General features: G+C 37.0%; 1 protein-coding gene across 3 annotated transcripts in view; it reads left to right on the forward strand.

The window, feature by feature from the left end:
- Positions 1-21159, forward strand: part of LOC135225591 (uncharacterized) — a 61766-nt gene that overhangs the window by 30185 nt on the left and 10422 nt on the right. For all 3 annotated transcript variants that reach the window (XM_064264875.1, XM_064264874.1, XM_064264876.1), the window contains 10 exons: positions 501-653; positions 1982-2125; positions 2597-2716; positions 3100-4347; positions 5419-5607; positions 9842-9963; positions 15697-15834; positions 16329-16515; positions 17225-17470; positions 18597-18872. In XM_064264875.1, the coding sequence (XP_064120945.1) occupies positions 501-653; positions 1982-2125; positions 2597-2716; positions 3100-4347; positions 5419-5607; positions 9842-9963; positions 15697-15834; positions 16329-16515; positions 17225-17470; positions 18597-18872 (2823 nt within the window). The remainder of the gene's footprint in view (positions 1-500; positions 654-1981; positions 2126-2596; positions 2717-3099; positions 4348-5418; positions 5608-9841; positions 9964-15696; positions 15835-16328; positions 16516-17224; positions 17471-18596; positions 18873-21159) is intronic.

Raw genomic sequence — 21159 nt, forward strand, 5'->3', positions numbered from 1 at the left:
TTTTTGGCGCCGAACTGTATGAGGCCAAAAGAATGACCGCCAAAACGGTGGCGCCAAAAACACTAGGATAGAAAACCTCACAGTCGATTTAAGAAGTAAAAGTTAGAGAAGGTGGACAGCAGGCCTGAAGAAAGGAAATGGGAGTGGAGGTAAAGTAAAAGGCTTAAAAAAAAGTCGGGGCTTAACATCATTAATATTTCCCGTAGGGGGCTGTGCTGACCGTGCACTGTAGGCATTACATAAGGTTCTTTGCAGCGTCCCCCGCAGCCCCTGGCTGCAACCCCTCTCATTCCTTTTACTGTACCTCCATTCATATTCTCTTTCTTCCATCGGACTTTCCTCATCCACCTCCCAACAAAAATGATTCATAGTTCAGCTGCGAGGTTTCTCTTGTTACGTATACCTTTCAGCCCATTTTTCTGTCAATTTCTATTTGGTGTCAGGCCTACATTCTGTATTCTGTTCTATTAACATCATTAATTTCCTTCCTTCATCACCAGGTGTCGGAGTCTGCCTACAGTTACGTGTTGGACTTACCCGTGACTTCGAAGGACACGAATGTGACTTACGTCAACTTCCACTGCGCAGTTTGCAACGACGACGCTGCCAATTTGCACCGGTGGAATGTGACCATCAACTGCGCCACTGGGCAGGTACCGGATTGGAGTTGAGTAGGTGGATGTTGGCGTGGGATGAGGAGGCTTTTGAGCAGGAATAGCATTGAATGTGGAATTTAGGCCAAAGGCCAATCACTAGGACCTATGAGGTCATTCATCACTGAAATGGAAATTGACAGTAAATGGTTTGAAAGACCTCAGAGCAGTTGCTTTATGAATCAATTGTTAGGAGAGGGTGGAAAGTAAGATGGAAGTGAATATGAAAGGAGGAACTAAAAGAAACGAAAGGGTTTGCAGCTAGGTGCTGAAGGCATGCTGCAAAGAACCTTAAGTAATGCCTACAGTGCACCACACGATGTGTACTGATGGCACTACCCGCCTACGGGGAGGAATGATATTCTTGTTGGGCAGAATGATAAGACTGAAGAATTGACAGTTATATTAATACGTATGTGTAGTGATATTTGATGAATATTGCAAATGTGTAAGTGAAAGTAAGTGTGGGGGTCTTGTAGAGTGTGTGAAAATAAGAGTGGGGATCCTGTATTGAGTGAAAACAGAGAGTTGGGTCCTTCAGAGTTTGTGAAAGTGAGGGAGGAAGGTAGTCCTGCAGAGTGTGTATGTAAATATGAATGGGAGTCTGGTAGAGCTTGAGCAAATAAGAGTGTTGAGGGGGGGAGGGTGGTTCCTCCAGGGTGTGTCCTGCAGAGTCCGTGCAAATAGAGAAGTGGTCATGCATAATTCGTGAAAGCAAGTGGGAGGGGGGTATTTCTGCATAGTGTGTCTGGGAACAAGAGTGTGTCCTACAAATTACGTGAAAATAAGAAAAGTATTTCTGCAGAGTTGGTGAAAGTTATTAGTTGCCACAGTGCTTGGCATGTATGCCTAAAATCTATAAATTAATCAAATTACGTGAAAATTAGTGTGTGTGTGTCCTGCAGATTGCTTTCATTTAGGACAGCCCTGCAATGTCCATAAATGAAAATAGAAGATTTTGTGGATAACAAAGAATAAATATGTAAACCAACTGTTAGTGTATACATAATGTGTCACATTATATAAAACACCACTATGACTTGAACCTTATAAAGTGCAATGTAAGTATTACTTAAGATTCTTAGCAGCGTCCCTTCGGCTCCTAGCTTCAATCTTACTGTACCTCCATTCATATTCTCTTTCTCCCATCTTACTTTCTACCCTCTCCTAACAATTGTTTCACAGTGCAACCGCTTTGAGGTTTTCCCCCTGTTACACCTTTCAGACATTTTCACTCCTGATTTCATTTTCAGCGCTGAATGACCTCCTCATCATAGGTCCTTATAGTACAGCCTTTGGAAAACCGACCTTAGCCCTTTTTGTTTTAGATCAAGAGGGACTTCACAATGGCCGAATTCATGGCAGAGGCTCGTTACTTCCCAGGGCAGCGTCGATGGGAACGCTTCACCTACAGGTCTCCTGCGGACAAGAGACAAAAGGTCTACCAGAACAGATATTACTGCTCACTCGAGGTAAGTTTTTGTGTGTGTTTGCCTACCTCCCTTTTTGTTTTGTCCTGTATGATGCTATGCACTTGTTTTCCATTGTAAATTCTAGGGGAGAAATTGGCTGCTGTCAAGCTAAAGATATTTAAGGAATATTCGCTGGAAGGGAAACTGTGAGTAAAAAAGGCTAGAAAGATGTAACAGGAGGAAAGCCTTGCAGTTACACTATGAAACAATTGAGGTTGGAAAGAAAGATGGAAGATCCATTTGTTATTTTCAGCCTTCTCATGTTTATGCTAAGCTGAAGTTATTATAAAATCTGCCTTTAATATTCATTAGCTAGCCTTGGAGTACAGATTAAATATTCAGATATGAATTGCTTCATTAAAAGTCAGTTTATAGTTTAGTTTACTGAATGCCATATCTATTTTATGATACAATAATCAAACAGTGCCTACAATCTGTACAAATGATTTGTCTTTCGCTTACATTCAACAGGTCGAGGAGTTTGAAAACAAAACTGAATTCGCCTTGAATTACGGAGGTCGCCTGTGCATGTTCCCAAAAAGTACGTGTCCTAAAGATCGAATTGGGAAAAGCTTCTTTTGTAAGGAGCAGGTAATTGATTATCTTATTGGAGTTGATAAGTTTGTAATGATTGATACCAATTTTTAATAGTATATTGATTGGTGTAATGCTTTCTTGGCAGTTGTGGCTAGTGATTCAAGGAACCTGTAAATGTTTGGCTAATAAAATGGGTTCACCTGATTGGCCAAGTAGTAGCTCTTTTAAGGTCATTACTGCTATCTGTATATGTAAATAACTAGAGATCTGTAGAATTCATTTTACATATTTCGTTTAAAAACATTGTTATGCGTTATTACAATTCACTGAAATGAACCATAAATATAACAATCAAACTACAGTTTGTGAATTGACTAAGAAGCACTTGTTAATACCATTATTTGTGATAAAAGATTGAATTTTTGCATCCATTACAGGTACGTCACTGTGACTCTGCATGGCCCGATCACCTTGACAAAGAGAAGTGCCAAAGGTACTCCCACTTTGTGACCTACAGGGACGACGAGGGCCGGGAGACTTATTACAAAAACCCACACTGCGCCCGATGCAATTTCGTCAACGTTTCCTCCAGCAATCTCAAATGTTTTAACCCCCCTGGTAACGCGACGTCATCTAACAGGAGAGCCAATTCTCGGGGGATGATCCCAGTGTTTTCCGTGCTGATGGACTTCAGGAGTAAAGACTGCAACAAGGAGAATGAACTATGGGACCCGATCCACATGAAATGCCAGAAAATCCTGTGTGGGTACCTCTTCAAACTCGAAAACGGGCAGTGTGTTCGGGACGAGACAGTCTTTGAAAAGCTGAGGAATTCGTCTGTCCTGGATGACAGCTGCCCCAAGATTCTTCTTCGTGGATATCTGGTGAGGGAAAATGGGTCTGTCTTCATGAACGTGACGAAGAAAATATATGATGTGGGGTCTTATGAGGTCGTCAACACCTCCCACATCCTGATTTGCAATGAAGACCGTCACTATTTGCTGAAGTTCTCAGACGCCCACAAATGCCTGACTTTGATTGTGATGGTGATATCCATTGTTTCTCTAGCTCTTCACATAGCCATTTACATGCTGGTGCCCCGTTTCAGGAATTTACCCGGTAGGAATCTCTTCTCCCTGGCGTGCTGCCTCTTCGTGGCCCACATACTGTTCCTGACTGGAATAGGAGCCACTTGGTACCATGGGCTATGCGTCTCCCTCTCTGCGATCCTGCATTACTTCTGGATGGCGTCCTTCTGCTGGATGAACGTCATGAGCGTAGACGTCTGCAGGACATTCAGGAGTCAAATGTACAGAGGCGACCTCAACAGCCAGAAGACCTACATCTGTTACTCTGTCTACGCCTGGGGAGTACCTGGCTTGGTCGTGTTATTGGCCCTTGTTTTTGACAACGTTGATGTTGTTGCTGACTACAGGCCTGAATACGGCACAGATTACTGCTGGATAAACAATCGCTACGGCCTCATTCTCTTTTTCGTCTTGCCTGTGGGAGCCATTGTGGTGGAGAACATGGTGCTGTACTTTGTGACCATCTGTTGCATCTGCAAGCAAGCCAAGGCTGCCAGGTATGCTGGGACGAGGTCCCAGAGTGTTAAAGAGTCACACACCGAGTCAGAGGGCAAGGGCAGCAAAGGTCACCACAAGCATTTAAAGACACAGTCACAGGTGAGTTTGATATTTTTTTCTCCCAAACTCAATATCTACCATTAATTATACCTCTTCTGGTGGAACAATGCGCTCTAACTTTTGCCTTACAGTGATTTCACAAGCAATAGTTGTTTCTAAAGACAAATAGGTTTTAATATAATCAAATTACCTTTTCACTTGCATAAAAAATTTCATATTTAGTTAAAGGTAAAGTTCAGATTTTTGGTTGATATCCTTGCCGTGAATACATTAATTAAAGGAGCCCTCATCTTTCTCATCACCCCCAAAGGGAGGGTAGAGCCATCAGCAGACCTCACAAGGTGCACTGTAGGTATTTCCTGAGGTTCTTTGCAGCTTCCCTTCGGCATTTAGCGGCAGCTCCTTTAATTCTTTTTTACTGTACCTCCATTCATATTCTCTTTCTTCCGTCTTACTTTCCACCCTCTCATATCAATTGTTTCATCATTATTCTCAACACTGAATGACCTCATAGGTCCCTGCTCTTGGCCTTTGGCATAAATTTATATTCCAATTCATCTTTCTCCCAAGGCATTTATTTCATTTTCGATTTCTGAGCTCCTTGTGAATATCTTATATTCTAATTTTAGCTAAAATGATTATACTGTATATACTTTTTTTTAAGAAACAAAATATAGTATTCTGTGTGTTTTCCTTTCAGAACAAACACAATTTAATCTAATAATTTCGTAAGTTATGCAGAAGAATATATTTTTTATAGAAATTTAGCCTTAGCATACTAATCAATTTAAGACTGACATAAATTGGGATATGTCTTAAATTAGTGACAGTACTACCTTCTTTTTTTATTTCCTTGATAAAAGAATAGTTTGTAGATGGGGAAGCAAGACTAAGATAATTTTATAAATCAAAGCTGGTAAAAAATGTTTAACATTCCTGCTTTTTATGTTTTTTGTAATTACTTGAATATCAACTAATTACCAAATGTAGTGAGAATGGCTAATCAAAACCTGGAAGTAGTATTGAGAAATATTAATTCTAGGGACATGGGGTTAAGCTCAAACAAAAGTAGAACAAGAAAAATACACCAAAAGTTTCTTTATTTTACAGGGTCATCGAGGTAGGAAAGATCGCATACGCCTCGTGTTATACGTCAAGTTAGGCGTAATCCAAGGCCTGACTTGGCTCTTAGGAGTTCTAGGGGCCTTTGCTGATATCCCAATTTTGTGGTATTTCTTCACTTTCTTTAATGGTCTCCAGGGAGCCTTTATATTCCTCGGGTTTGACTTGAAGAGAAAGGTAGGTAGGATACAATATTTTCTAGTTAATGTCCTGCGCTTTTGGCAGTAATTGGTCACTGTGCTATATGAGATTTAAAGCATTAATTTAGTTTTTTTTTAAATCTACATCCAAGTACCTGTAGGTGCACATATCTAGTACTAAAAGCTGGTCTTTCTACTTTATGTTTGCTTATGCCTTATAGGTAAACATACCAGGAAATTATGGGTTAGGTAATAGGTACAACTTGGAAATATTTTGTTTTTAAAGTTTACTTTATAACTTAATATACGTAATAAAAGCAGCCCCTAAAAATGCCAAAATATAGATTTTAAGTAGTGCAATATTTCAGAGACTGCTGTCTCTCCCTTCAGATAGGTAATGAGTGAGAAAAGTTACAGAAAAGGCGGTAATTGCTTTCTATATTTTGGCGTTATTTTGGGGCTCCTTTTATTAGATGGAATTCTGTTGTAACAGAATATTTTTACCTGTTACGTATATATATATATATATATATATATAATATATATATATATATATATATATATATATATATATACATACATACATATATATATATATTATATATATATATATATATATATATATATATATATATATATATATATATATATATGAATAATTATCACATCGACCGAATGATCCATATATCAATTCAAGCTACAAATGTCCTTTAATATCTAAATTCACTTTACCTCCCAAAAGAAATGGATATTTTTCATATATGGTACCGAAGGGGGGAATTTTTTAGTTGATAATAATTTCGTCCCCCCATGGGATCGAACACCGTCCAAGTGAATACATTGGGGACGTAAATCAGGACCAAGTCAGTGACGCTATCCAATCAGCCAACAAAGAGACGCTATTAAGTTTTCATATCGATTCTGACCTTACAAATCACCCTCGATCTCCGGTGGCTTTCGTAATTAGGAATCGATATGGAACCCCGTCTACCATGTTATAGCCAATTTTCAGAGCGTTTTGACAGCACGTAGCCTTTTGTTAGAAAATAATTATCAATCGAACATGATCCATTTATATATCAATTCAAGCTACCAAATGTCCTTTAATATCTAATTCACTTTACCTCCCAAATGATATATTTTCATATATGTACCAAAGGGGAATTTTTTTTTAGTTGATAATAATTTCGTCCCCCATGGGATCGAACACCGTCCAAAGTGGACGGGATGAAATCAGGACAGTCAGTGACGCTATCCAATCAGCCAACAGAGACGCTATAAGTTCATATCGATTCTGACCTTACAAAATCACCCTCGATCGGTGCTTTCGTAATTAGAATCGATATGGAACCCCGTCTACCATGTTAGCCAATCGAGCGTTTGACAGTCACATAGCTTTTGTTATGATGAATTATCACATCGAACCTGATCCATTTATATATCAATTCAAGCTACAAATGTCCTTTTAATATCTAAATTCACTTTACTCCCAAATGATATATCATATATGTACCGAACCCCGGGGAATTTTTTAGTTGATAATAATTTCGTCCCCCCATGGGATCGACAACCAGCCAAGTGGACGGGACGAAATCAGGACAGTCAGTGACGCTATCCAATCAGCCAACAGAGACGCTATAAGTTCATATCGATTCTGACCTTACATCACCCTCGATCTCGGTGCTTTCGTAATTAGAAATCGATATGGAACCCCTTCTACCATGTTAGCCAATTCGAGCGTTTTGACAGCTACACGTAGCCTCCTTTATGAATAATTATCACATCGAACCATGATCCATTTATACTCAATTCAAGCTACCAATGTCCTTTAATATCTAAATCACTTTACCTCCCAAATGATATATTTTCATATATGTACCAAAGGGGAATTTTTTTAGTTGATAATAATTTCGTCCCCCATGGGATCGAACCACCGTCCAAGTGGACGGGGATGAAATCAGGACAGTCAGTGACGCTATCCAATCAGCCAACAGAGACGCTATAAGTTCATATCGATTCTGACCTTACAAATCACCCTCGATCTCGGTGCTTTCGTAATTAGAATCGATATGGAACCCCGTCTACCATGTTAGCCAATTCGAGCGTTTGACAGCACATAGCCTTTTGTTATGAATAATTATCACATCGAACCGTGATCCATTTATATATCAAATTCAAGATACAAATGTCCTTTAATATCTAAATTCACTTTACCTCCCAAATGATATATTTTCATATATGTACCGAAGGGGAATTTTTAGTTGATAATAATTTCGTCCCCCATGGGATCGAACCACCGTCCAAGTGGACGGGGACGAAATCAGGACAGTCAGTGACACTATCCAATCAGCCAAACAGAGACGCTATATAAGTTCATATCGATTCGACCTTACAAATCACCCTCGATCTCGGTGCTTTCGTAATTAGAATCGATATGGAACCCCGTCTACCATGTTAGCCAATTCGAGCGTTTGACAGCACGTAGCCTTTTGTTATGAATAATTATCACATTTGGTAGGTAAAGTGAATTTAGATATTAAAGGACATTTGTAGCTTGAATTGATATACAAATGGATCACGGTTCAATGTGATAATTATTCATAACAAAAGGCTACGTGCTGTCAAACGCTCGAATTGGCTAACATGGTAGACGGGGTTCCATATCGATTCTAATTACGAAAGCACCGAGATCGAGGGTGATTTGTAAGGTCAGAATCGATATGAACTTATAGCGTCTCTGTTGGCTGATTGGATAGCGTCACTGACTGTCCTGATTTCGTCCCCGTCCACTTGGACGGTGGTTCGATCCCATGGGGGACGAAATTATGATCAACTAAAAACAAAAAATTCCCTTCGGTACATATATGAAATATATCATTTGGGAGGTAAAGTGAATTTAGATATTAAAGGACATTTGTAGCTTGAATTGATATATAATTGGATCACGGTTCGATGTGATAATTATTCATAACAAAAGGCTACGTGCTGTCAAACGCTCAAATTGGCTAAACATGGGTAGAACGGGGTTCCATATTGATTCTAATACGAAAGCACCGAGATCGAGGGTGATTTGTAAGGTCAGAATCGATATGAACTTATAGCGTCTCTGTTGGCTGATGGATAGCGTCACTGACTGTCTTGATTTCGTCCGCGTCCACTTGGACGATGGTTCGATCCCCATGGGGGGACGAAATTCTATGATCAACTAAAAAATTCCCCTTCGTACATATATGAAAATATATCATTTGGGAGGTAAAGTGAATTTAGATATTAAAGGACATTTGTAGCTTGAATTGATATATAAAATGGACCACGGTTCGATGTGATAATTATTCATAACAAAAAGGCTACGTGCTGTCAAACGCTCGAATTGGCTAACATGGTAGACGGGGTTCCATATCGATTCTAATTACGAAAGCACCGAGATCGAGGGTGATTTGTATGGTCAGAATCGATATGAACTTATAGCGTCTCTGTTGGCTGATTGGATAGCGTCACTGACTGTCCTGATTTCGTCCCCGTCCACTTGGACGGTGGTTCGATCCCATGGGGGGACGAAATTATTATCAACTAAAAAATTCCCCTTCGGTACATATATGAAAATATATCATTTGGGAGGTAAAGTGAATTTAGATATTAAAGGACATTTGTAGCTTGAATGATATATATATATATATATATATATATATATATATATATATATATATATATATATATATACATATATACATACATATACACACACACACACACACATATATATATATATATATATATATATATATATATATATATATATATATATATATAAAATATATATATATATATATATATATATATATATATATATATATATATATATATATATAGTATATATATATATAATATACTATAATATATACATCATACATATATATACTATATAATAATACATAATACATATATATATATATATATATATATATATATAAATATATATATATATATATATATATATATATATATATATATATAACATATATACTACATACATACTATATATATATATATATATATATATATATATATACATATGTGTGTGTGAGAGAGACAGGAACCTCTATGTGGTATTGGTGTATATATAATGATTATAATAATAATTTTTTTCTGTAGATAACAAGGATCAATCCTGACTTTACATTGCCTCTATAAATAGTATACTGCTTGTCTCTGTTTCACTACCATCATCAAACATTAATTTCCTCACAGACACTAAATTGTCCCATTTTTAGGTTACAGAATCAGTGTGGGAAGCAATAACAGGGAGACCCTGGAAGAAGGACCATCACCTATCCCAAACCAATAATCACACCGTAAGCACATTCACACACAGCAGGTCATCGAAGTCCAGCAGGTTAGGTCACCAACCTCATTCACTGTCAATGGAAACATTAGAGTTAGGGACTGCAGCATTTCTTCTTTACTGTCTTTTTGTGATGGCTGATATAGTAGTAGTAGTAGACGGGGTTTTCCTTTGAAACGACTCCATGCTTATCTGGTCGTATGATTTCCTCTTCTTGTCTAAAGAAGAAGCTGGTAGTGTAGTCTTCCTATAAAGAACATTGCATAGAATTTGTCAGCATTGTCTGTAGGTTAGACAGAGCCCAATATTTAGCCATTACTTATCTATTCATTGGCTTGTTTACTTTTCCTAAGGAAAAGAGAGGAAATTTTTATCACCATATTTGCATCAGTTTATCTTATAGTGCATTTTTCCTTGTAAATAGATCAATTCCTTGCCTTTTTTTGTAATGGATGCCATATACTAGTTGTATACGATTCTGTCTAAAGTGAACTACTACATACTTCACTCTGAATGACTAAGATTAATGACAAGCAATTAAAGTGAACCAATAACACACAATTCCATTTAGTATGCGCTAATAACTAATTGATCGGTATTCCTAAATTATGTTGCATGCTGTCAAATTACGTACAAGGTTTTGAACGATCTTTAACAGTCGTTTGGCGCCAGAGTTTTACACTCTCTCTCATCAAATTTCTCCTTGACAGATCTCAAGTTAGCTTACGCTCTCAGGGCTTCGAAACCAGAAATCGCTCTCCACTCTCTGAGCCTCAGTGTGCCTGACTGGCGGCGTTTCTTCAGAAAAACTCCGCTTGCATGGGTGGTGACTTGGAGAATGGCACATCGAACATATCCGTTCTCACTGCAACTAACCTCGGCCTTTGTGTAGTGCTACTAACTTTTCTTAGCCACAATCATCTATTTTCTGTCAGGCAGGTCTTTCATTGCTCCCCTGTGAGTGGTACTAGTGGCTTTTAGTGTTAGAAAACTAGTGCAGTTTCAGTATCTGCTTCCTGCATGCTATAGTTTATGGCATAGTTTTCATTCTTTTTTTTATTTTAGATGAAACTCAGTCTTTAGCCTTTTTTAACTTCGGAATTAGCTTTTTTAAGCTTTTCATTTGCTATTAGTTGATAAAGGGACATGTGATAATACTGAGAACAATTAAGCCATCAAGAGCACCCAAAATATAAAAGAATGCATGATCATTACTGATTTTCAACATTTGCATGGGTTTTTCAACTGGATTGATAATATTTCATACAATCACTAACATGATTTTTTCCCATGGTGATAGAGAACTAAATGCTCAAGGTTATTTTAGGTCTGATATACTTTTGTAGACCTACATCCAGCTTCTTGCAGTTTAATGATCGTGACATAAAACTTCTGTAGTGATCTTAAAAGAAAGTTATAAGAAGTGAAGGAAAAAAAAGGATGGTTTGAGATATAGGAATCCACAATTTTTTTCGCATATTTTATGCATAAAAACATAAATATTCTTACAGTAAAAGAGCAAGGCTCATCGACTAATTTCACTGGCTTCTTAAGAACAGAATGGTCTTCAGAGGAATAAAAAGGAAATTCATAAAAGCCCCTAAAACAGACTAAATTAACTAAAGCTTAGGAGTAAGAATACGTAGTCATAGGAGGACAAAAATGATTAGAGCAGTTAAGACAGATTATTGCAAAAGAAAGATCTTTCAATTACGACTATTGGACGTTCACTACAGGAAAGGAAAATTAAGAAAATGGAATAAAACCAGAGCTTTACAAAGCATTAATGAAGAGCAAAACCTGTATAGAAGTATCAGTTAGATGTTACAACAAAGAGCTAGAAATCAAAGAAAAGCCTGAATCTTGGGAGGAATCGAGAACGAAAATGATAGAAAAGAAAAGGAAACCAAGGGCTAAGGATTTAAGGGCTATAGCTTTATTAAATATATCATACAAAGTATGCATGATGCTGTTAAAAGACGAAATAGAAGCACACCTCAGACTGAATGAACAAGATCACGAATGCCAAGCAGGATTCACAGGAGGGAGTAGGATTGAAGATAATATCCTTACACTACAATATTGCGTAGATGAGAGCTACAGGAATAGAAAACCATTAATAGTAATAGCTATCGATTACAGTAAAGCCTCTGACTCGGTAAAACGAGAAGTTATGATCGAAGTCTTGAAACAGTTCAAAATACATCCAAAAATCATCGAGGCAGTAGCTAATATATATGAAGGGGATAGCACACTAATAGACCTAGGGGAGGGAGTTGAACAGGAAATGGGAATTACTAGCGGAATTAGGCAAGGTCGCACAGGTTCTACTTCACTGATGACGTATTTAATAAATAAGAAAATGGAGGAGGAAGGGACAGGATTTGAAAATGAATTAGTAAAGATAGGGACACTTTTCTTTGCTGACGATGGGTTAGTTTTAGCAAGTAATATAGAAGATGGAAGAATAAATATAAAGATTTTAATAGATATAGGAAATAAATGTGGGCTAGAAATAAATAAAGAGAAAAGCAGCATCATTATTTTCAGTATGAAGGATAAACCAGAAGAGATAGAGAATATAAAAGTGAGGGAGAACATAACATATTTAGGAATAAAGATAAATGATTCTAGAAATCTGTTTAAGCTACAGGAAAAAGAAATGTTGGATAAAGCACAGAAGTTAGCCAACCTAACCTATTCCGTGATAGAAAAAAGCTGCAACAAAGTTTTAATAGGTAAAACTTTCTGGAAAAACATAGCTCTACCATCAGTCTTATATGGAACCAATGTGGTTATCTAACAGACACAGAAATAGAAAAATGACAAAGAATAGAGAATGGGGTATATAGGAAAATATTAGGAGCATGTAGAAGTACAGTAGTAGCCACATTAAGGGGGGAGATAGGAGCATCTTCCATGAAAAGTAGAATTATGAGTGGAAAGATAAGCTATGTAAATAATACTTTAAATGGACGGAAAGAGATACTGAAGAAAATAATCACAGATATGCAAGAAAAGGAAAGAAAATGGTGGAAAACAGTGGGAAAGTACATGCATGAAATTAAAATCAATTTAAGAAAATTGGAAGGAATGTCCAAAACAGAAATAAAGGAGAAAGCCAGAATCTGGGACACAGTGAGGTGGAAAGAAGACTTGGAAAATAAAGTGACTGTGAATATATGTAAAATGTGGAAAAGAGAAATAAAAGATGAAGAAATTTATGATAATTCTAAGGGTTGAATACTTCTCTTCAAAGCCAGAACCAACTCTCTTAATTTAAATATAGCAAAAAGGCACCAGAATGAGAACACCTGTTGTCGTTTTTGCCATAATACAGTAGAAGACATATTTCATTTCCTCGTATATTGTTGTACTTACAGAGACGAACGTGTTAAAGCAATTGGGCTACAGAAGGAAAGTGACATAGTTGGAAAACTTCTATTTGCAGGTAACAACGAAATAAGAAAAGAGACCATATACATGATGTGGACAAAAAGAGAGAGAAAAAGGGAAAGACCTCAACAAATAAACAAAAAAAACCTCAAGATTAAGAGGCGCCGTTGCAAAGGCATTGCCTCGACGCCTTAACCAACCCAATGTGAAAATTACATTGCGACTGATAAGGGAGAATCTTCGCAGTGGTATGAAATTATATATCCAGCGATGAATAAGGTTAGAAAATCTGTGTAGGAGAGAGGAAGAATATGGATGAATTGTTGTAAAATAACCAAAAAGAGAATAATTTACTTGTAATTTGAAAGATATTACTAGTATAGGTAATAGCTAGGTTCCTACTGCCGGTGAATTCTACACCAATATTTGCATTTTAATCGTTTATCATTTAAAGAAACTGGTCGAGTTCATTTATTTTTATCATAGTAGTATTTCTATTTTTATCATATTTCCATGTGATCTTGACAAAATTTATACCATAATCTCTCAATGGTCAAGATACGGCCTCATATTGGTGATTCCCTTTGCGAGAGAGAGAGAAAAAAAAACTGTCTGAGGAGCCATAAGCACTATATGCTAAAAAGAGAAGGGTAAAGATAGCTGTCTGAGGAGGCATACGACACTAAATGGGTGCGCAAAGTTGCCACACTGCCACCTATACTCTGTTTTTTTCCATCTGTCCAACCGCCTGTGGTGTTTGCGTATGGTAACGCTGCGTCCCGGGCTTTAGATAGTTACATTCAACAATGATAATAATATCCTATTTCAAATATTAACGGTGTAATTAGCATATAGTAATTTATTAAAACACTTTTCAGTTGCAAATGTACACCAGATATCCTTTTAATTACCTAAAACTTACACAGCATAATTATTTAAAGCCCAGGACGCAGTGTTACCATGCGAAAACACCACAGGCGGATGGACAGATGGAAAAAAACAGAGTATAGGTAATTTGTAATAGGGTAAACAATCAGACGATCCATCGTCATCACGCTGGCTGGGTCTTATTCACTCGATATTTAATTGGTGAAACAAGAATACAATTATAACTTTAAGCATACCATTCAAAAGGATGAAGCTTCGTCAACATAATGTGATATATGAAAGCCCCATACGACGCTCTTCGTAAAATATGTTTTCAAGGCAGTTTTGAAATCCAATATGGCGGCAATCGTAAGGCTGGCCGGTCTAGCTACGGATAATCCACCATCTTTCCCAGCACTCATTTGAACAATGTTAGCGTACCTATATATGGCCGGCCTTTTGGTATTTTACCCTATTTCTGTGATTTCTGTCTGATAAATTTTTTCGTTTATATTCTATTTATTTGTTTCTTATAGCCTAACAATTTATACTCTATACTGTTTGACATTTTCGTTTTTGAATTCATAAGTTATTCAGCTTTTGTTTATTGCTGTCTGTAATTTAGGCCTAGCCTTTATGGCACCCTACTGGCAAGCACTGCTGTATAGAAGTATAGATGAGAAAGGAGAGATTAAGTACTTGGGAGGAAAATATCATTTACATGCCGACTTAAATGTTTATTGGATAGCATTTTCTTTTTTGGTCATTGCTAGGCTACCCCTTAGCATGTGTTGACAAATTGTAATATTACTTTGTTTTGTTTAGTGGTTTTATTCCCCCAGTAATTATGGATTCTTCAGGTTCTTGACTGTAGATTGTAAATTGACTTCTTTGTCAGGGCTGACTCATGAAGAGGATAAACACCTTGGATGGTAGACACTTTGTCAAATAGTTTTTAGTCCAGCTTATGACTTGTTATGGCGCAATTTTTGTTAGGTAATAGTGCTTTGGTAATTTTGTTATTAATCTGATGATAGATAAGGGAAGCACTGATGTATTGACAAGTGATGAATCTTGGACAAAAATTGTGCAAGATTAAAATATTGTAGTTATTTATGAAATGAAAACAAGGACCTATTACAGTGGTGATTAGGTAGACTTAGAGGCTAACCAACAAGTAGTATCTTCATAAAATGAACAATAGTTAGGGAATCTATCAAAACTCATCGAAGAGATTCACAGTTGATTTGCACTGCAGGCAGTAGGTAGATAAAATTACAGGGTTTAGTAATATCTTGTTTGAATGGTCTGGTTTGTCAAGAGGAACAAGGATTGTCCACTGTTGAGGTGTTCCAAGTTTAAATTGCATGGATTTTATTTTTGTTAGTCTTATATGTTACCTAAAAAGAATAGCGCAATTGCTATAAATAAGGCACACATTACAGAAATATAATTTTGTGTAAGTTCTTTCTTGGAGGTAGTTTTTTTCATGCTCATAATTATCTGCCCTTTTCATTACAGTGATTCTGAGGGTGACAATCAACTTGATACATCGGTTAGCCATTTTGGTGCTGAAGATCCGAATAGTTTACCATTTGACGATACCCTTTGGTCAGGGAAAATCAAGCATGGTAAACAAAAATCATGTCAGAAGTCAAGGTATGTATTGGAAACTATTATGATGGAAGTATTAAAAGTTAATGATTGTGAAAGAAACCAATCATATTGATTAGTTTATGTTTCTTCGGATAATCCCTCCAACACTTTTTAAGAATTTGTTTACGCTTGATAACATGAGAAGTTAGATTCAAAGTTACTGGCAAAGTCACACAAATTTGAGGGTGAATTTAAATATTGATAACAATGGTAACTACTATCTGAAATCTTATTATCTTCTGGTGTTTAAAGTACTGATAGGAGATTGTTTGATTCCGAGGGGCTAGTACTAAACACGGCGTCCCATTGAGCTTCCGCCATGTTTAGTACCTCGTAGGCAATGCGTAATTGGATACATACCAGGTTAATACCTGTAATGTGCATGGTTGTAACCAGTAGTTTCCTAACAGAGGAATGAGGTGGGGGTATTTAGCTTATGCTAGTAGAAAAGCAAGAATGCTACAGACCTGAAGACTTGAAATTATCTTTTCATACAGTTCAAGACTTACGGGTTGCCAAATGACCAGTGCTGAACATGGAAGCAAAAATTCGACTAAGACCTTGTCACCCGAGGATTCTGATACCTGCAGTAGAAGCCGTGTTCGGAATGGCGACTTACGAGGCAGCGTGGTCAAAGGAAAGTTTGCTGATGAAAAGTCGGAGGACTTTGCTGCTCTTTCACGGGTAAGGATTTCCAGCGTCTGTAATACTTTTCAGTATATTCCAATCACAGTGCAGTATATTATACGTATATTAATGGTTGCATTAATTTAATCACCAGATCAAGACATTATATATTAGTATGCAGTAGTATATACATTTTTCTAATTTCTTACGGTTCCTTTCTTGTTTGTAATGTACAGCATATAGGACAGTAATTAGCATCGAAACAAACCTGTAAAATTTTAAAGTATTGTAATCTGTTGTTTACTTATCTCATAAAATATACTGTAAATTACCTGTAGAAAAATGGCAATTTGACCCAAATTTTATTGCCTGCTTATTCCATATTGACTTTGTGCCACAGTAGTGGACTTCATTCAATATAAACAGACTATATTTTTTGGTCATTTCTGTTTAGATTTTTTCACTTTTCTATGTATTTGATGTAGTATGTGGCAATTTATCAATTTCAATTATTTATTTCCCTTTTCTGAATATCCCAGTCTAAGGATTACACAGCCTTTGTTGCAATACTAAAGCTTTGAACTAGGTCTTTCATATGTTACATTCAGTACGAATTCTCATAAGGCACTGTCTTTTTTTATTGCCACCTGCTTCTGTGGAAGGTGTGTTAGAGAAACTGTCATATTTAGGATAAACATTTTTTTCTCAGAAGTCAATTTGGTAACCAGTAAAATATGATTTTTTTTTAAACGGCCGCATTTTCTAGATACGTGCAGGACTAGGAATGACTGAGAATGCTGTAAGTAACAAAAGGAGGAAATCCGATTTACAAAAAGTGGTAGACCTACTTCAGCAACTACAGCAATCAAAGAATCCGAGCAGCATTCATGGTGTAGTGCAACTATTGCTTCATAAAAGTGGTAGTCTTGAAGGTAACCAGTGTAAGCAATTAAATCCATCTGATGCCGTGACTCATCTTCAAGACAAGAATAATACTTACACAAACAGTAAGGTAAGAGACACACTAAAATGAATCAACCATTCACATTGACTAAGGAAAGGAAAATGATCATTATTGAGTAAGCTCACCAGACCACTGTGTTAGAGAGAACTGGTAGGAAGCTCACCAGACCATTGTGTTAGAGAGAACTGGTAGGAAGCTCACCAGACCACTGTGTTAGAGAGAACTGGTAGGAACAGTAGCCTGATGAATGCAAAATTAAGGGATTTGCATCGGTACTTCAGCTGTCATTCTTTGTCTGTCCTCGATTGTTTGGCATATACCACTAGGCTGTGTTCTAGAGTTTTGGTCCCTTTAGTCTTGAAGTATGATAGTTGGTCTACAAAGTAAGGTACAATATAGTGTGCAGAAGAGGCCAATCTTATTTTGGCTAAGTGGGCATGAAGCTGAACTTTTTGCAAAATTTGAGACTTGATGGATAATCTTTTGAATGTATAGGTACCCTGCCTGAAGATATACTTTTCTGTCAACACTATTAATTCTTAATGTTTGACAGTTTGTGGTAGTTGACTTCTAGTTTTTAAAATTTATTTTTTACAATACTTGTGGTATATAGTAATGTAATGCTTTAGGAAGACTGGGTGTAGTCTTTGAGGCTTTTCATATCTATAAAGATGGTATTAGTACCACATGGCATAAGATCTCATTTTACCATTATTGTAATACTGTTCTACTTTGACGTCAGCAAATATAAAATTTTGATCTTTCAAACAAAATTGGTGAGAATGGTAGGTTCCTCTTTTCTAAACAGTAATAAATTATGATTCAGACTAAGCATAACATCAGCAGTCATAGTCTGTTGCTGATTGCAAACTTCAAAAGTCTGTTCCCACAGGGGGTTAGTCCTCTCCGTGCACTGTCTTAGTTTCTTTGTGGCATCCCCTCGGCCTCATTACTTCTACTGTGCATGTGCATTATCCGTTACTGATAATTTGAATTTTATAAGATTTTTATTGATAAATCATGTTCTTTTTCAACCTTAGATATTATAATGACAATAACGTTAGTAGAAAGTTAACCTTTATAGAAAATTAAGTTGGCGCTATTTTCTTCCATCATATCATCAAACAGCATTAAAAAAAATTTTTTAATCAACATTTTTATTTTATCATAATAGAAGGCGGCTCATGAATGTGATGAAAACACTGCAACCGTCTTTCCAACCGGTTCAGTCAAGTCGTTTGAGGAGAGATTTGCACCACAGACTCTGCCTTGTATTCAAAAGAAAAGTAGACCAAAGTCTTCATCAACTTTTACAAGTGACACCTCCCAAAATTATCAAACAAAATTTCCCTCCACAAAACATTGCTCTTCTGTTGAGAGGATCGTTACCAGGCACGAACAGCCGAGTGACACATCAAGAAATGGATCAAGGCCACAGTCATTTGCACAGGTAATGCTCTATAATATTGTTGCAGTTACAGTCATCCTACACTTCCTTCTCATTTTACTGCTATTGTCTCAAGAAACTATTAACTCTATTCCTAGCTTGCCCTCAAACTAGTGTACTTTCTTAATGTAGCTATACTTACTGGCTCTAGCAATCTGTAATTGCTGGCAGTTCATCCAGATAATTTGTCAGGAATCAAAAAAGAAAAGAAAAAAAAAAAGAAGTTAAAAGGGGACATTAAGAAACTTAAAATAAAAATGAAATTAGTTTAAGAGTCAGCTGCATTTGAAGTAGTATGTTTGGTTCAAAACTGGAGAAATAAAACTAAATGCAATGTGAAACTATTAGGATCTTTCAAAACTTGAGATCACTTTTCTTAAATGAGGAAACAGCACAATAACTGTCACATCTCTTTTATGGCGAAGTCCTCAATGGCCCATTCCTTACCTTGGGAGTATGAAACTTAGATTTCCTTGACCATCTTGCCTGATTTTGTGGTATTCTGTTACTTTTGCAAGACTCCCATTTTATTTTATCTCAACATTAATGCAAATCCATTTATCAAATGTATTAGCAAACTGGGTGTAAATTCTTTTCAATTTTTACAAGTACTACTTTGTTTTTGTTATTATTTTATTCTCGTAATGCATTTGTCACTTTCAAATTGCTTTTTTTCATACTGGGCTGCTTTCCCCATTGGAGCCCATGGGCTTGTAGCATCATACTTTTCCAACCAGGGTTGCAGCTTGGATGATGATGATGATGATAATTGTGATATGGTGGTCAGCTGACAGTTTTCATACAGCCTTATTTTTGTCTTTCATCTTTGGCATGTTTATTTTATAAGTATTTCATTGCAATATTTTTACCATGATTTTTTTTTTTTTAATTGGCATCTTCCATGTATGACGTGAAATGAGTTCTTTGCACCCTCGTCTGTCTGCACACTATTTAATAAATAAGATTCCACTGCAGAGAATAATACAGGTCATACGCAAATATCGCAAGTCTTTACTCTCTCTACTGACAAGATTTATTTTTATTTTGTATTTGTTCTGAATAATTGCCTATCCTGAGTTTTTACATTTGGGGAGTTGCAGTGGTTTTCCATGAAGGATCTGTTCCATTTACAGAGTTTTCCTTCAAACTGGACACAGTATTTGGCTATTTCATTACACTGCTGAAGTTAACACTGGTGCCAAGACAAGACCAGTACAAAATACCCAGCATAAGCTTGGGCATGCACTCCGTTGTACAAGCCGGTTGAGGGCACTATTGCAGATGCCTTTAGTGGCTGCAACCAAAGGGGATTAAGATGCTGGAGGTACCTGTCCTGGTAGATGTTGACGTTTATTGGATCTTAAGTGACAGCTCCTGTCTCTTTTTCCTACTTAATAATTTGCTTGGGAATTGGATGAGATGTCTCTGAACAATAAATAAGGATGAGCAAGGAGTATGACGTGTCCAAATATATATCCTGCAGTATTGTACAATTGTAATAAATATGAATAAATTTTAGTTGTTCCTACACGGTATACAAACCCTCGGTCCTCAACATTAGGAATTACCTTCAGCGAAGCTGGAAACGGCTGCTAGATTTGTATAGCAAGGTAGTTCGGTAGTTGAACTACCATCCGGGTGGGAGGGTTCCCCCTGCCCCCCACCCAGATATATACAGGCAGTCCTTGGGTTACGACAGGTTCGGCTTATGACGCTCCGAGGTTAAGCCGCTTTTCAATTATATTCATCAGAAATTATTTCCAGGGTTACGATGCATGTTCCAGGGTTACAACGCCTACAACGCTCATCTGGCAGAAGAAATATGACACCAAAAATGCAAAATAATCAATATTTGAAGGTTTTTTTGATGCAAAATGTTATAAGAATGCAGTTTACATAGTTTTTAATGCACCCAAAGCATTAAAAGTAAGGTTTTCTTAGGATTTTTGGTGATGTTCCGGCTTACGACTATTTACGGTTTAAACGCATCTCAAGAACGGAACCCTCGTCGTAACCCGGGGACTGCCTACATACCATTTTGCTTTCGGCCGCTGTTGAGTTTGGACGCGTATTGTATCGCTCTCTGCCCAACTGTCGCTAGCTTTTTCTGTATATGTGACTGTGTATAACGGTGAAATTGTTATTTTTGTGTGTTCAAAGAGCCTTGTGTGTGTTGCTGTTTTGTGATTTGCAACATGCAAACAAATGAGTTTATTGAGCCGGCTTCTAAAGCCTCCCTCCCCAAGCGCATGTGTCCAGGGATGGGGTGCCAAGAAGCGTAATAACTGGA

The sequence above is a fragment of the Macrobrachium nipponense genome, chromosome 13 (genome assembly GCF_015104395.2).
Source record: "Macrobrachium nipponense isolate FS-2020 chromosome 13, ASM1510439v2, whole genome shotgun sequence".
In the NCBI taxonomy this organism is placed as follows: domain Eukaryota; kingdom Metazoa; phylum Arthropoda; class Malacostraca; order Decapoda; family Palaemonidae; genus Macrobrachium; species Macrobrachium nipponense.